At 47.6% G+C, this 17,225-nt stretch overlaps 2 protein-coding genes across 6 annotated transcripts in view; one reads left to right on the forward strand and one right to left on the reverse strand.

Moving 5' to 3' along the window:
- RAB15 (RAB15, member RAS oncogene family) overlaps positions 1-12,339 on the reverse strand; it is a 35,295-nt gene extending 22,956 nt beyond the window's left edge. The window contains exon 1 of one of the 4 annotated variants that reach the window (XM_077909636.1): positions 11,198-12,339. In XM_077909636.1, coding sequence (XP_077765762.1) covers positions 11,198-11,237 — 40 coding nt within the window. In that variant the 5' untranslated portion in view covers positions 11,238-12,339. Of the gene's footprint in view, positions 1-836; positions 1,045-1,626; positions 1,647-11,197 lie in introns of those variants that run through there. The other 3 variants (XM_077909638.1, XM_077909635.1, XM_077909637.1) reach the window with 3 other exon arrangements.
- The window catches only part of FNTB (farnesyltransferase, CAAX box, subunit beta), a 64,973-nt gene continuing 59,849 nt past the window's right edge, over positions 12,102-17,225 (forward strand). The window contains exon 1 of one of the 2 annotated variants that reach the window (XM_077909630.1): positions 12,102-12,344. In XM_077909630.1, coding sequence (XP_077765756.1) covers positions 12,201-12,344 — 144 coding nt within the window. In that variant the 5' untranslated portion in view covers positions 12,102-12,200. The remainder of the gene's footprint in view (positions 12,345-17,225) is intronic. The other variant, XM_077909629.1, reaches the window with a different exon arrangement.

Consider the following 17,225-nt stretch of genomic DNA (forward strand, 5'->3'; position numbering starts at 1 on the left):
CTTCCTCAGCTCGCACCTTCCCGAGGAGGAGGCCCCTTACGGCCCAAGGGCATGAAACCCCCTCAGAGGGGAGGTCACCCACCCCTCCTAGAACAAGGGATGCCATCACAGTCCGGTCTGGGAAGCCACCAGATCTCGTCCGTCTAAGCGCAGGCTGCCAGCATCGCCAGATCAAAGAGAGGTACTGGAGGGTGGGTCCTCAGCCTCCTTCAATACAAATCTTTGGCCAATGTTCTTCTTTCTGGAGCTGGCTAATAAGTGCCCCTTTCACCCGCAAACACGCTCACCGAATCTGTCCTCCTCCAGGTGTCCCACCTTGTGGCTGCCTTCCCTTCACATCTGTGCTCTGGAAACTCAATCCCTGGGCCCCTCCCTTCCTCCCGTCTTCCCCCCTCGGGGCTCCACACTGGGTCACCCCTGACCTGAGGGTTCCAGTGACTCGGTGACGCGGCTCCCCACCCCGAACCCCTCCTCCGGAGCGCAGGCTGCTTCCCCTCCCCCCTTCCACCTGGGGGGGTGGGGAAGTCATTTCAGGGGCCAGGGTCCTCGCTGCCCCAGCTCGGGGTACCCAGGCCTGCACTGGTCGGACGGCGGGTCCCCAGCGCGGCCCGAGAGCCCAGCCCTGATCGCGGACGACAGCAGGGACGCCCCCACCTCCGGGACCCGAGGCTCAGGTCCCCGGGCGGTCCCGGCCTCTGCCGCGCCAGCGCCCCCGGCCGGGGAGGCGGACGGTCCCCGCGGGCGGGGGGAGGGGGCCGGGTCGGGGGCCGGGGGTCGGGGCCGGGGCCGGGGCCGGGGCGGGGGGAGGGGGCGCCCCTCCGGCCGCCGCCCCTTACCGATGGTGGAGATGTGCGAGGAGTGGAACTCGTTGTCGGTGAAGCGGCACAGCAGGCAGGTCTTGCCCACCCCGGAGTCCCCGATCAGCAGCAGCCGGAACAGCACATCGTACTGCTTCGCCATGGCGGGGCCGCGCGGGCCGGGGGCGGCGGGGGCGGCGGGGGCGGCGGGCTCAGCCCCGCTCGGCCGCTGCCATCGCGGCGCGCGCCCGCCCGGGGACGCCGCGGGCTGCGAGGAGGAAGCGGCGCCGGGCCCCGCGCCGGCCTCGCCCGCCCGCCCGCTCGCTCGGGCTCGGCTCGGCTCGGCTCGGCTCGGCTCGGCTCGGCTCGGGGCCGGGGAGCGCGGCGCGGCGCGGCGGGCGCGCGGGTGGGAGGAGAGAGCGCGGCGGCCCCCGCCCGCCCCTTCCCCTGCGCCGCCCCCGCCGCCGCCGCCCGCGTCCCGGGGAAGGGGGCGGGGAGCGCGCCGGAGCGCGGCGACCCCGGGCGGAGGCGGGTGCGCCGCGGGGCTGCAGCCCGGCCTCCCCCCGGCCCCCGGGCGCCGGGCCGCGACCCCGCGGAGACCCTGCGGACGTGCCGCGGCGGGAGCTGCGGGGAGCCCCCCCCCCCCCCGGCCCGCCTCCGCCTCCGCCTCCGCCAGACTCGGCTTTCGGGGCTCCGCGCCTCTCCCCGGATCCCGTCCCGGTCCCCGCCCCGCCAACCCCGCCCCTGCGGGAGCGCGGCCGGGTCCGGGAGTGGGTCCTCACCGGGGCTCGCCCCCCCCATCCCGGCGGGGTCTGCGGCCAACACCCACCTATCCCTGGAGTCGCTGTCTCCGGGAACACTCGAGAGCGTTGCTAGAATTCTCTCCCTGCCACCTGGCTTCCCCGTAACCCCGTGTGACTGTGTCCGCCCTCATCCCAGTTTTCATCTAAACGGGTAAAATTTCTGCTGACCTCCTCTGCTAGGATGAGAAGAGAGATGGCCACAGAAACACTTCCAAATGCACAATCCTTCGGGCAAGCAAAAGCACCTGTTCTGGGTCTAAGCTGCTTGGGATAGGTGCTCAGGGTGCCAATGCATTATGTCAGACCACTGAGTATTGCTGCTGGTGTGCACCAGTGACACCGAAGAACGGATGGGCCTCTTTCAAGACTTAACTGACCACAAATGAATGTGTTAGCACCAGAGAGAGGCAAATGCGTGTTTTCTGGAACCTAGAAGATTCTGTATTCCTAAGAAACTGTATTACGGGTGAACAAGCCCAGCCCAGGAGATCTTTAAAAAGTGATGAAAGGCGTCCTTCTGAGTATTGGATAGAGAATATATTTTTCAGTAGTAGGTTAAGGAAAGCAGTAACTCCCCATCTTCTTGGTTTGAAGAGTTGTATTTCAGGCTGTATGTCTAAATTTATAATAAAGAGGAAAAACTCCTGAAGCTGGTAGCTACTTTGATGACGTGAAGAATTAAGAAAATGGACCCTGTGAATTCCATTAAGATTTTTAAGATTTCCAGGTGTATTTCTCTTTACTGGATTTACACTGGGTTTCAGGTGCATATGAGGGTCTCTGGAGTTGGGCACCCTTGGGTTCCAGCCACAGCTCCTTCACTCACATGCTGTACAGCCTTGACCATGTTATTGTACCCCTCTATGCCTCAGTTTCCTCATCTGTAAAAATAGGGATATCCTCTCAGGATTGTTGGAAAGATGAAACAATGTGTGGAAAGGACTTAGCACAGCACATGACAGTACTCAATAAATGCTGAGGGACAGAGACCACCCTGTAATGTTTCCCATATGCATACATGGCTGGTAAGTGTATCCCACAGAGGCTCAGGGATGTTTTCCAGGAACTCAGGCCATCATGCTGTGATACTCATCCACACTACCACACAAAGTGTGGAGTGCAGGTTCAACTCAGCCTGACCCCCTTTGGGCACTGCAGCTGCCTTCCCATTGATGGGCATCGTCATGATAAATACTCTGCAGGTCTACTTAGTGGGACTATTAGGGGCTCTCTACTTGTTTCCGTCCAGGAAACAGGTAAGATGCGCCCTGAGGCAAGTTCCTAGTCCAAGAAGAAACTTTGAAGGAAATAACTTCCCCAGGCAAGACAGGAAAGGGAGTGAGGTTTCCTGAATGAATCCAGGAAGTAAATACACTCATAAAAAAATTAAAGATAATTCATCATGCTGGGCAGACGTCAAATTCATTAGCTTATGTTGCTTTAAAAAAAGAAAAAAGGAATCATATGGCAGTCCAAGCTGCTAGACACCTAAGTTGTCCATTCACATCCTGGCTCTGCTACTTTCAGAAATACATTTCTGTGTGTGTGTGTGTGTGTGTGTGTGTGTGTTTCACACTGTGAAATGGAAGAGCTGAGGTTTTTGGAACAGTGTTAGCAAAAGAATCATGTAAACTCGTGAGGACAACAAAGTTTGCTTTAACCAGGGGCTTTATACACACCCAATTTCACCTCCTTATGTCAGCATCCAGTGGGACATTCTGGCATCCTCCCTAGTTGAGGTCAGCTTGCACTAGGACAGGTTTCAGCAGGGCTGGGAGACGTCCGAGAATGGTTGCCGGATTTCCCTCTCACAAGAAGCCCCCAAGAATCAGTTTCTCAGTTATGTTATACTCATTCTTTTACCAGGGAGAGACAAGTGCCTGCCCCTGTTTCCTGCCACCCCCAGCCCGGACACTGAGCATGCTCCCTGTTTAAACAGTCAGCAGGGGCACCACTGTGGGATCTACCATGGCCACAGCGGAATAGCCAGAGTGTTGGCCCATAGGCAGCCCACCGCTGAGACCAACACAGCTGGACTATGGGGCTCCTCACGAGCAAAACCCTTACACATCTTCCAGACTCACACCTGTGTTTCCAACTTTGGGTGACAAAGCTGATGTGCTCACTTTATAGGATTTTCACCTTATCTCAAGGTTAGGAGAAATAGCATGGAACCTCCCTTCCTCATCACTTCAGTAGGTCCTCCATTCATATCCTCTTTTTTAAGATTTTATTTTTATTTTTTAATGTTTTATTTTTTAACGTTTTTTTTTTTTCTTTTCTTTAATTTATGATAGTCACAGAGAGAGAGAGGCAGAGACATAGGCAGAGGGAGAAGCAGGCTCCATGCACCGGGAGGCCTGATGTGGGATTCGATCCTGGGTCTCCAGGATCGCGCCCTGGGCCAAAGGCAGGCGCCAAACCGCTGCGCCACCCAGGGATCCCTAATGTTTTTTTTTTAAAGATTTTATTTATTTATTCATGAGAGACAGAGAGAGAGAGACAGAGAGAGAGAGACACAGACAGAGGGAGAAGTAGGCTCCATGCAGAGAGCCCGATGTGGGACTCGATCCCGGATCTCCAGGATCAGGCCCTGGGCTGAAGGCAGCGCTAAACCGCTGAGCCACCTGGGCTGCCCTAAGATTTTATTTTTAAGTAATCTCTATACCCAACATGAAACTCAAACTTAACAACCCCGAGATCAAGAATTGCATGCTCTACCTACTGAGCCAGCTAGGTGCCCCATCCTTTTCTCTTTCTATCTCTAATAGATAGAGAAAGGGGGAAAGAGTCTGAAATGACAAGGGAAGAGGGAAGAAGACAAGTTGTCAGGGATGCATATTGGGGTTGGAGACCAAAGAAAACAATTCTGATGGTAATTCAAGCCAACACAGAATGACCCAGAGTACCACTTCAGGTTGTCCTTGGAGTCCAGGCCACTGGCTTCAGGACTGTATTAGCTCGGGCTGCCATCACAAAGTACCACATACTGGGTGGCTTAAACAGCAGTTTATTTTCTCACAGTTCTCGAGGCTGAAGTCCAAGGTCAAGGTGTTAGCAGGGTTGGATTTATCTGAGTCCTCCCTCCTTCCACCTGGCCATCTTCCTGTTCCTGCTCTGAGCCTTTCTGTGCCCTTCTCTTCTCCTCTCACAAAGAAATCAGTCACATTGCCTTAGGGCCCAAACAGATGACCTCATTTTACCTTAATTACCTCTTTAAAGTATCTACCTCTCAAAATAAGTCACATTCTGAGGGTTTACAGTTTAGGACTTCAGCATATGAATTAGGGGGTGGGGGATACAAATTTAACCCATGATAAAGAACCAATCCAGGAGCCTCATCAGTTACTCCCTGTGCAGATAGTTTTTCAGAATGATTTCATTATCTTGGAACAAGAAATGAAAGTTAAGTTGCTCCTGTGGCTTCCTAATAGGTGGTCTAGATTGGATTGTCGATGGGAGGATTTCATGATGGGAAAACCTCAGAAGATTCTTCCCTTTATGAGACTAGAGTTGAGAAGACATAACTAGTAACCACCAACCAATCGATGTATGTCATATCAGTCTTTTACTGTCAAAGTTATGTTTGGGGGTTGGAGTGGGGACAAGATATAACCTGCAGATAGGAATCTATGTAGGAATGAAGTCATTCATTTTATGTATGTTAAGGCAATGTTAGATACTGTAACAGATGAATCCTAAAATCTCAGGCACTCACACATAAAGACATCCCTCTCATGTAAAGTGTGTTGGGCAGCAAGGAGGTGGGAATGGGAGTGGCTCTGTGCTACGAAGTCATTTAGGCACCCAGGGTGGCAGATGCTCTGCTATCTTCAGTAAGGACTCCCACTGTGGGACTCAATTTAAAAGCAAGACATGCTCTTTTATAAGCAAAGCCTCGTAGGAAGGATGGAGGAAAGTGCCCGCCTAGCAAGGATTGGGGAATACCACCCTCCAGTCCCCCACATTTCAAGATTATAGGCTTTCTTTTTCTAACTATACCCCTGAGACCCCCTCTAAGACTGCCTTGTACACTGCAGGGGAGGAGGGGACCCGTGATAGTCTGTAAGGAAGATGAAACTTTGGGAACCTCAACAGGGGAGGGGAGGGTTGACCCTGTAGTCATAAGTCAGCAATATGAAAAGACTATTTGAAAGGAGTAACAATAATATACAATTTGAAAGAGGTCACAATATTTGTCCAGAAAATAATTTCAAATCTCTAAAGGGATTATGGATATCTGTCCAGTGGAAGAAAACACTTAAGATCTCTTTGTTACCTGAGATTTTGAACTTTTAGAACACGGAGCCGGAAGTTCGTTTGAATATGGAGGCCTGCCCGGGGCACTGACATCCTGCTGGGGGAAAGGGGAAGAAAGGAAATAGAGGATCCAGTAGGGTTTAAGGGGTCAGGCCTGGGTGTGGTGGATATCACTCTTGCCCGTGTTCCCCTGTTCAGAACTCAGTCAGCAGGCCCTGCCTAAATGCAGAGGGACTGTTGGACAACCAGTGCCCAGCTGTGACTACCTGCTATGGAAAGGGAGCAGAACTCTGGTGGACAGCCAGCATTTCTGCTGTGTAGGAAGGTTCCTGGCAGCTCCCAACTCTACCTGTGTATCAGCATCACATGTGGTGCTTTAAAAAATGCATGCACTGGGGGCAGCCCCAGTGGCTCAGAGGTTTAGCAGTTTAGCATCGCCGTCGCCTTCAGCCCAGGGCATGATCCTGGAGACTTGGGATCGAGTCCCGCATTGGGCTCCCTGCATGGAGCCTGCTTCTCCCTCTGCCTGTGTCTGCCTCTCTGTGTCTCTCATGAATAAATAAATAAAATCTTAAAAAAAAAAAAAAAGATGCATGTACTGGGTCTCTGGACCAAGGGATTTTGACTTTGTGGGCCTGGGCTGGTACCTGGGAGATTCTATATTTTCAAAGTCACGGCCTAGGTTGAGAGTCACGGGTATGCTCTGGAGTGTGTACCCCTGACATTGTCTCTCAACAGCTTTTAAAATCTTTTCTCAGGGGCACCTGGGTGGCTCAGTTGGTTGGGAGTCTGTCTTTGGCTCAGGTCATGATCCCTGGGTCCTGGGATCAAGCTCCAAATCTAGCTCCCTGCTCAGTGGGGAGCTTGCTCCTCCCTCTCCCTCCCCCTGCTCAGGCTCTCTCTCTCTTTCTCTCAAATAATAAAACCTTAAAAAAAAAAAATCATTTCTCAGCCTTCTCATTGTGAACAATGCTCCTTAATTGGCTTCAATTTTGTATCCGCTGGTAAAATAGTGTTTGCTGTGATCAAAGGGGACTAAGAGTCAACACTTTTGTACAAGTATTCAGTAATAGAGTATATGTAATGATTAATAATATATAATTTGATTAATTTTATATCAGTATATGACAATAAAATAATACAAGTGTAATTGATGATTTATTGATTTCTGAGAAGCCCAGTTATTCACTGTGCCATAAAATCACTATATTCAGAAAACTATTCTTTTTTGAATAATTTGAAGCTTTTTATACTTCCTTTTGTATGCTACAGAAAGTAATAGAAAATAAAATTTCACGATTTCTAAACTCTAATGTAGTCTTTAAAAAATTATTACCGGGATCCCTGGGTGGCGCAGCGGTTTGGCGCCTGCCTTTGGCCCAGGGCGCGATCCTGGAGACCCGGGATCGAATCCCACGTCGGGCTCCCGGTGCATGGAGCCTGCTTCTCCCTCTGCCTGTGTCTCTGCCTCTCTCTCTCTGTGACTATCATAAATAAATAAATTAAAAAAAAAAAAAAAAGAAAGTATTACTAAATAGGGGTGCCTGGGTGGTGCAGTCGGTTGAGTGTCTGAGTCTTGGTTTCCACTCAGGTCATGATCTCAGGGTTGTGAGATTGAGTCCTGTGTCTGCTCGAGATTCTCTCTCTCCCTCTCCCTTTGCCCCTCCTCCACTTCCCCTCTGAAATAACTATTTTCTAAAAAAGAAAGTATCGCTAAACACAAATATTACATATTAAGGTGCTATCCTCATTAAATAGATTAAAATTAACTACTGCTTTCTTCTTCCTCCACTGCATTTTGTGTATGTATTGTGTCTTGTTTATATGTATTTAAGTATTTTGTTCTATATTTACTTAAATATATTTATTTATTCTGTATTTATATAGTGCCTGTTTTTTTTAGCTAGTGAGCTCCTGACAGGTAAGGCCAGTATTATGTTCACTGTCTTTATCTTCTATAGTAGGTTATAGAAATGAGTACTCAAAATGTTTATTACAGTGACTAGAAATCACTCAAATCATTTAACTTACCCAATGCCTGTTATGTGCCAGAGAATAAGCAATGAATGTACAAAAATCTCTGCCCTGAGAGCTTATCTTCTGGTAATTAAAATGATACATTAAATATAAGGTCTGTCAACCTAGTGTAAGTGCTATGCATGAGAAAAGTAAACACAGTATTAGTGCAAGACGGTGGCATTTCAGCTTTGTATGGGGAGCTCAGGAAAGGCTTGATAGGAAAGGAATTTGAGTTAAGCTAAAGAATTGAGGAAAGACTGCAAGGAGTAGGTGGACAAGCCTTGTCTATACCTGTGGGCAGAGAACATGGCAGAGAAGGGAGAGTGAACATAAGCCTTCCGAGGACAGCATGTGCCTGGACTGTCCAAAGACCAGTGAGACACCAGTGTGAGGGACAGAGTGAGTAAGCGGGAAAGTACTAGGAGTAAACACCATGTCTTTGGGGCTTTCTAGGCCATGGTCAAGGACCTTGATTTTGGGGTGCCTGGGTGGTTCAGTCGGTTAAGCATCTGCCTTCGGCTCAGGTCATCCAAGTAACATGATGGTGGCTTGGACCAGACACTAGCGGTGGAATCGATTCGCGGTGGTCAGATTCTGGATATGTCTTCAACAAGACTTATGGGTAGTGAGACAAAGACATCAAGGACAGACTCCAAGTGGAGGGATGGAGTTAGCACAACAGATGGGGTAGGCTGTGTGTACGGGTCTGGAAGGGAAGGCCAGCAGCTCTGTGGTGGACATACTGTTTGAGACGCCTGTTCAACATGTAAGTGGAAGTGCAAACAGGATATTAGATGCGAAGTAGGAGTTCAGGAGAGAGAGAGACCCAGGCTAGAGATATGAGGGAATTTCCAATCCAACAGTGTGGTATTTAAAATACTTAGACTAACTGAGTTCGCAGGTGATGAGTGGAGACAGAGTCCTGGGGATGCTCCCAAGTTACGGTGTCAGGAAGACAAAGAAGAGGCAAAGGCTAGTGCTAGACACCATAGGAAGGGAACTGCTAATAACAAATATTGCTAGGAAGTCAAGCAGGAGGACAGATGGGGACTGAGAAGTGGCCCTTGGACTTAGCAACATGGGGTTTAACTGGGACTTGACAAGAATTGATGGAGAAGCCAGATGGGAATGGGTTCAGGAGGTACTTGGAGGAGAGGAATTGGAGACACTGGTAGGGAGGAAATGGGTAATGGGAAGGTGGTCAAAGGAGAGTGGAATTAATAGGTTTAAAAATGTCCCCCTCCCCCCAAGAATGAAGAAGTAGCCTGTTTGAGGGTGATGGGCATAATCAAGTACAAGGATAACGTACTTGATGTTTTAAGAGAGGCAAGGGATAACTAACATCCACGGGTAGGGCATGGGGGGAGGAGGTGGAAGTGGTCCCCTCTGTAAGAGCGGGGCTGCTGTCTTCTGTCCCAGGAAACAGGACAGACATGGAGGACAGAACAGGAGGCCACAGATGTTGGTAGAGGAGGAAATTAATTATCTAGCAGGTAACAGATGGGTTCTTTCCATTTTATAATCTTTATAAAATGTGTATTATTATATTCTTTCAGAAGATATTAAAAGAAAACAATTCACGCAGACATATGGGCTTCTGTGAGCAATGCCTTGAGAACAGGTTTAAAGCGGACTCTGCAAGCTTACTCCAGGGTGAGGAGCCACCTCTAGTGGTTCATTTGGGTCATTAATTTTTTTTTCTTGTTTTCTTGCTCCTGAAAGAACAAAATAGTACTTACTATCCACATTTTATATTATTTTTGAGGAGACAATTACAATTCACAGCTTAATTTAGAAAAATACAAGGGGTTTGAGTAAAATAACCCCAAACCATCTGCAGTCCAAGCTACAGTTGCTATTATCATTATTTTCTCCCGTAAGCATATAATTCTTTGCCATACTGCCAGTATTTATATTCATTCTTCTTCTTGAACCAGTGGTTTTTATCAAACCTAGAGGAAGGACAACTGGTGGGCAATTGATGATCCAAGACTGAACAATCCTCTCAATGCTATGTGGAGTACAAACTCCTCATATTTTTCATTCCTTGTTTCACTTGCTCTTTGATGTTGCTGGGTTTCCTCTGCCTGGGATGTCCCTTCACGCTGCATTAATTAACTCATTTTCTCATGTGAGTATTTCCTGATCTTCTAGGAAATTTCCATTATATAATCTCACCATGGCCTATGTGCCTGCCATTTCCCCCAACTGTAATGAAATAGTCAACTTTGTAATGATTGTTTAATGTCTGTTTCTTCTGGTAAATCATGAGCCCTGTAAGGGCTGAGACTGTGTTTTTTGTTTTTTTACCACTGTCTCCTCAGTACTTAGCTCATAAGTGCCCAGCACATAATGGGGACTCAACAAATACCTATTGATAATAGACGGTATTCTGCAGGACACTCTTGCCATACCCCTTTCAGATCCCATTGCAGAAGACACTACATTTCAAAAATGGGTTTCTATTTCTCAAATACAATTTGCAATTGCTTTAGGTGCACCTGTAACAGATATAACAATTTGTTACAAAACTGTTCCAGCAACTCTTTCAGTAGCTCAATTTAAATTTCTAGCCAGCAAAGGAACTCTTTACAAAGAAGGCTGAATCTTCAGATGTGACTCAGACTTTATCAGACTGTCTTTTCTTTTCAAAACAGAACCAAGAGAAAGACAATAAGATGCCAACAGAGAGGGAAGTACAGTGCAGCCATATCCATGACCCTAACCCACACAGGGTCATTTATTCTCAGATTTAGAAACATTTTGCCACCTACAGGACTTAACTTAGCAACAGTACCACTGCAATGAACATGGTGATAGTGTTTACTTGTCTGAGGACTTTAGGCCATCCCAGCCTCATCTTTAGGATCTTTCTGAGAGCTTCTATTTAACACCAGAGACGGATAAAAGGGGAATGGTTGGTTGTGAAATGCCACACCACAGTTCCTTGGGTTCCAGACGTGTGACTTGGAATTGAGGGGCAACAGAGTAAAATACCCTGAGCAGGAAGTTGTCCAAGTCTGGACAGGGCCAAGTCTATCTGGAAGGCCTGTTATTACAGTATCTTCTGCCCCCTCCCCCAATTCTTGGCATTATAATTTTGACGTAGTCCTTTCAGGACCCTGAAAGAGAGTCTCTTCTATTCCTTGTCCAAAGACAGGATTTCCCTAAAATCACAACTTTAACATTTTTATGGAGGCATATATGATGATTAATCCTACTCAATAAGAATTGTTTATTCTGAATACCTTTAGATTAAATCATTATAATTAAAACACATACATAAGTATATTTGTGGCAGTGTTCTCTCAGACTTACTGTTGCTTCCTCTAGTGGAGCTCTTCCCCATATTGTTCATGTGGATGGCTCCTTGTCATCCTTTGGGTCTAAGAGAGGCCTCAGAGGGGCTTGGCCTGACCACCCAATCTAATTAGTCCAGTCCTCCTTTCAGTCTCTTGTAGACTGTTATTTTCTTTCATACCATTTATGGCAAGTCTTCATATATTATTGCGTTCATTCATTAATTCTGTCAATTCCACTAGACTATAAGGTTCCTAGGGGCAGGGAGCTTGTTTGTTTTGTTCACTTTTGTATACCTAGGGCCTAGCACACTGTTTGACATATAGTAGGTGCTCCCTAAAAAACTGCCTGATAAACGAGTATTTCCTTTGTCGTTTCACTTATACTTGTTCCTTTTACTGCGCTTTAGACCCTACTACTGTATTGTGGCTCCCTGGGGGACAATAGGAGACAACTACAATGCCTCTTCCCTCCATCCCTGAGTACCGAGAAGGCAATTCCCTCGTTGAGAAGCCGACGGTTTCTCCTGGGCGGCTCCCACGCACCCAAAGGTGCACAGTAATTCTATTAGCGATAGTGTGTCTGAGTCAGGAGATGTGTCAAAAAATGTTTTTTGAGTTTCACAGTTCTTGGGCATCCGAAACTGCGAACGACTGCCATTGCAATTAGGCGACAATTAGCACAATGTCGAAGTGTGCGTGCCTGCGTGTGTTAATTTGCACAACGACCCGAGGAGTCCTACACCATCTCTCGGAAATGAAATCCAGATTGGAGAGACCCATCCGTCCTTCCGTGCGCTCCAGGCAGCTGAGCCTCCTGCAGCAGCTCCTCTTGCCCAATGGGGGGCAGCAGCATCCCAGTAACCCTCTCCCCGAAGCTGTGTGGGTGGGTGGAGAGCGATTCGCGTTCAAAGTCTTTTTGACTCGACCCGCTCTCCGTAGCGCTTTAGCCCGCTTGAGTTTCAATGCGCGTTGTTGTTTGACGAAGGGAGTCCTATACACCGCCCGCTGCTCTCCTGACCATGGCTTCTCCGAGTTCCTTCACCTACTATTGCCCTCCATCTTCCTCCCCTGTCTGGTCAGAGCCGCTGTACAGTCTGAGGCCCGAGCACGCGCGGGAGCGGTTGCAGGACGACTCGGTGGAAACAGTCACGTCCGTAGAACAGGTGAGGCGGCCGGACTGAGCGAGGCGCCCACGCGGGGGCTTCTGGGAGCGGGAGTCCCGTCCGCAGGGCCGTAGGCGTGCGGAACTCACCGATGAACTACGACTCCCACAGTGCACCGCGGCGCCTCCCCTCTGGGAAGCTCTGGGCGCCCAGGCTGGGTCGGGTTGGGGAATGGAGCGTTTGTGGGGCCAGGTTGGGGAGAGGGTCGGCGTCAGGGTTGGGTTTGGAGGCGAGGACAGTACCTGGGTCCTCTCTGCCGAAGGAAGCGGAGAGGATCGTGTGCTGTGCCTGGAGGACCGCAGCAGCCCGGGCCGGTCGGACCGCCGGTTTCACTCCGCCGGGACAGTGGGAGGTGGTCGGATGGATGCTGCGCTTCCCTAACCCTGCTCGCAGTGCTGGGACGTGGAGGTGAGGAGGAGCGGCCAGACCGCGCTCCTGCCGTTCCGGATCTGCTTGATTGCTGAGCCACAGTGCCAGGTGTAGGGCCTGCCTCGTGAGTGGGCGCTTTGGGATTCAATCGTTCGAGCCCCAGCAAAGGGACGGGCACAATGTTAAACGCTGGAAATACAAAGAAATAAAACAGCTTCTGATCATGAGCGTGGCACAGCCCTGTTGAGGAAAACAGTACTGTTCGGAAAGCGCCATAATAAAAGAATGCATTTTAGACAACTCACCCTTCATTCACTGAGGCCTCGAACCTGTCCCTTCGACAAGTGTTCGAGGAGTCGGTAGTGAACTCTTTTGTTTTTCTTTTCATTCTCCATTTGGAATTGTTCCCAGGTTATTGTGGAAATGTATGCCCACCCGTCACTAGAAGTGGTTGAGATGATCCTTTTTAGTACTAACAAGTAGTATCGGGCTGTAGTATTAACAAATAAAGTTAGATCTCTTAGTAAGATAGTACCCAGGCTTAACCTAGGAGACTTGCTTTGACTTTCACACCCGAACTTGGAAGCCTGTAATTGGGCAAAATTAGTAGTGATAGTTATCATATTTTATATTTATGACTATGAATATAATTATGCATTCATAACAAAAGACTTGAATACACGGTTATACACATAACAGCAGAAAGAATATTGTAACTGGAGATTTATGCCACATGGGTTTTAACCCTTACCTTTTGAATGTAGCTCCTCAGCTTAGTTAACCCACCAGTGTGTCTTTCTACAGAAGCCTTTTGCAAAAGATTGCAAAGAAATCTCCCATCAATGAAAAACCTACAGGATCTTTGCAGTATTCCTAAGTGGCAGACTGTAGAGTTTATTCAGGTCAAGCCTTTTCCTTTTCATGTGACATGAAACTATTGGGTCACTTTTTATGTAGTTAATTGACCCAGAAGATAGGCATATGGACGGAATTCTAGTGGAGAAAAAGGAATCAGGACCTCCTGGGTGGCTTAGCTGGTTGGGTGTCTGCCTTAGGCTCAGGTCATGATCCCGGGGTCCTGGGATTGAGCCCCGCATCAGCCTTCCTGCTTGATGGGGAGCCTGCGTTTCCCTCTTCCTCTACTGTTCCCCCATGCTTATGCTTTCTTGCTCTCTCTTTCAAATAAATAAATAAATCTTAAAAGAAAAGAAAAGAAAAGGAAATCAGAAGCTCATCTATTAATTTAGCGTACAGGACAGAGATTTCCATGGTTCAAGGGGCAAGTCAGAAAACAGGAATATTATTAGAAGTTTTACTGCTATGCTCTCTTTTTCCTATACTGCTAACCGCCCCCCCCCCTCCCCTGCCAGTAGAGCACCCCTGCTTAGTTCCTGCCAGGAAATACTAGCACTTATACTCTAAGTGTCTAGGTGTAATAAGTGATGCAAAAATGGATGCAACAAGATTCTGGGCTGTCAAAGGGTCAGCCAAGGACAAGGCTAGGCTCTGATATGGAACATTGTTATTATAGGGTGTCTTTCAAATGTAGGCCCAACTATGTGATAGATAATAAAGCATCCTGTATGTCTTTAACATGTCATTCTTCCAGTTCACATTTTTAAAGTCTGGGATAAACAGTTCTAGAGAGTAGAAAGATGATGTAGTGTCTCATATAGATGGTTACCTCAGTTTCAGCACTACTAATAATCATAGCAGCATCCATTTACGGAGTCCCAGTTCTGTGCTAAATGCTCTCCATACATTGTATCAGTCAATCTTTTCCCATTTCACAGATGAGAAAACTGAAGCTTAGAGAGGTACTAGGTGGGTAGGTTAATGATGAGGTATATCATAAGAAATACCAACCTTGTTAGGAGGCATTGTCTACAGAAGAAACTAGTTATTCTTTTGGTTCTGTCCATTTTTTCATAGGGATTTAATGACAGGGTTCAATTTTGTGCCATTACCAATAAGAACAAATGCTTGTCTCTGTTTCCTGTCTGATTATCAATTTAAATTAAAGTAAAATTATTTTTAATTTAAATTTAATTATTATATTAGTTAAATTATTTAAATTAAATTATTTAAATCTATAAATAGTGTAAAGAGCGCTTAGCTATGGATTCTTCTGTTCTGTTCACTCACATTTTTATTCATTCAGCAAATGAGTGTCTTCTATGTGCCAGGCACTGTTAAAGGTACTGGATGTAAGGCAATGAACAAAAGAGGCCAAGCTGCTGCCTTTATGAAACTTTTCTTCTAGGCCAGGGAGGCAGTCAACAAAAAAAGGAAAAAAAACTATCCATACATTTATATATCTATCTAATTTTAATAAGAAGTGCTGTAGAGAAAAAGAAATAGGATAAGAGAAATGAAGTATGCCAGGAATTCATGGGGTAAGAGCAGGAAAGGTTTTTATATAAAGTGGTAAGGGAAACCCTCTGACGATGTGCCTGCCACTTGAGCTGACACCTGAAATAAGTGAGGGATCAGGCTGTGTGTGTCTGGGGGAGAAGCATTCTGGGCAGAGAAAGCAACAAGTATGAAGGACTTGAGGCCTCCCTAGTGCCTGGTGAGTAGAGAGTCAGTGTGAGGAGAGAGGTTAGTAAACAGGAGAATAGGAGATGAGGTCAGATCATGTAGGGCCTTCCAGACCATTGTAAGTATACTTTAAGATATGCTGATTGAGATGGGAAGCCATTTGGTTAGATAGCGTCTTTTTACCTCCCCAGATCCACTGTACCCTTTTCCATCTGCTCTGCAGGTGTTCCCCAAGAGGTGGACCTTCATGGATAGGCTCCCTTGCCTTATGGCTTCTGGGTGTATTTGGCCATGGGGGATATTGATAGGGGAGATGAGAGAAAGAGAGAATGAGATGTTTACTCAGCATGTTTACTCCTTTCCTGACAGACTGGGTGGTCTGGAGGGTCTCTAGACTAGGTCACAACTCTTAGCAGGTGCCTTCCATTGTTGCTCTCTGGCACCCTGCCCACCCCTTCTCTTCACACTTTTCAGGCCTAGGAGGGGATCGAGTACCCTGTGTTGCCTGCCTTAGAGTACTGCACTCTCTTGTGTGGTTTCCCTACACCTGCCCACACTTCTGTAACTAGTTCCTTTATCAACTCCGCTCACATCACCCACTTTGTGCCATCTGTTTCCTGCCACGAGTCAGACAAATGCATGATCTTAGAGTTTTGACCCAATCTGAGTAGCATTTTAACAGACCCATGTTGCTCACTATTGGGATTGTGAGGAGGGGAGGATGGGTGCAGGGGGACCAGTTAGGAGGCTGTTACAATACTCTAGGTGATGGACAATGGCAGCTTAGTTCAGGGCTGTGATAGTAGAGGTAATGGGCGGTGGTCAGGTTCTGGGTATTTTAAAAGATTTCTACCTTGACAAGCTGTTTTGCTGATGGGTTGGTGCATGGAGAATTTTTTACAGTGCTAGAAAGCAAGATGTTTCAGGCCAGTAGGTTAAAACTGGCACAGTTTCAGAGGTAGCCAGTTTGCCAAAAGCAGTGGTTTACAGAAGCATACTTCACTTGAAATGGCATGAGGTTGTTAGACAGCATTCAGTCAAGTGACAGTCAACTGTGAAGAGTTGACTAGAAGGATTATCAGTCTCAGTTCCTGCCCTCAAAATTCGTTCCTCTTAGAAAAAAAGAATGTGCCTGAAGCAACCACAATAATTTACAAAAGCATGTAAGTAAGTGCTAAATTATGACTGCATTGCACAAGGGTTTGGGAGAGTAGAAGCAATATGTTGTGAGCTGAGGTGGTTAGGACAACTTCATGGAGAATGTTGGGTTGTAAAGGATGGAGTTGGGGGGCAGCCATTCCAGTCAGAGGAGATGTTTGGAAGGAAGACTCCACCTTATTCGGGTGGAGGAGGGGGCAGGTTGGCTGTGGGAGGAAATTAGTTCAGCTGGATGGGTGAAGCTAGTGGGGTTGGGAGTGGATGGTGGGGAGGGATGGAGACAGACTGAAGAGCTGACTCTAAGTGTTAAGCATTGTGCCACTGTAGATCCTGACAGAGGGAACATCAGGGGTCCAGGAATGAATCCTGGATGCCTACTGTGGGCCTGTTTCAAGTTATAATCTCTGAAAGATTATTAAATGCAGGTGAAACAAGTCACTAAATATGATCAAGCTTACTAGTTTTTTGTGCTTCTGATAGAAGGGACCAGAGCTCTGTGTGGCTACATGATCAACAGGCTAGCTATGGTGAATCAGTTTTGCTTTATTGAAATTTAGCGTATATCATGTTGCTCAACTCTTAAGATAATTCCAAATATCAAATTTCCCCCAATGTCCCTATTTAAAAAGTCCCCCCAGTTTTTTCTAACTTGAAAATACATGTATTTTTTTTGGAGGGCACCTTGGTGGCTGTCTGTTAGGTGTCTGCCTTCAGCTCAGGTTGTGATCTCGGGGTCCTGGAATCGAACCACTCATCAGGCTCCCTGCTCAGTGGGGAGTCAGCTTCTCCCTCTCTCTCTGTGCTCACTCACTC

Source organism: Canis aureus, chromosome 9, assembly GCF_053574225.1.
Source record: "Canis aureus isolate CA01 chromosome 9, VMU_Caureus_v.1.0, whole genome shotgun sequence".
Lineage (NCBI taxonomy): Eukaryota > Metazoa > Chordata > Mammalia > Carnivora > Canidae > Canis > Canis aureus.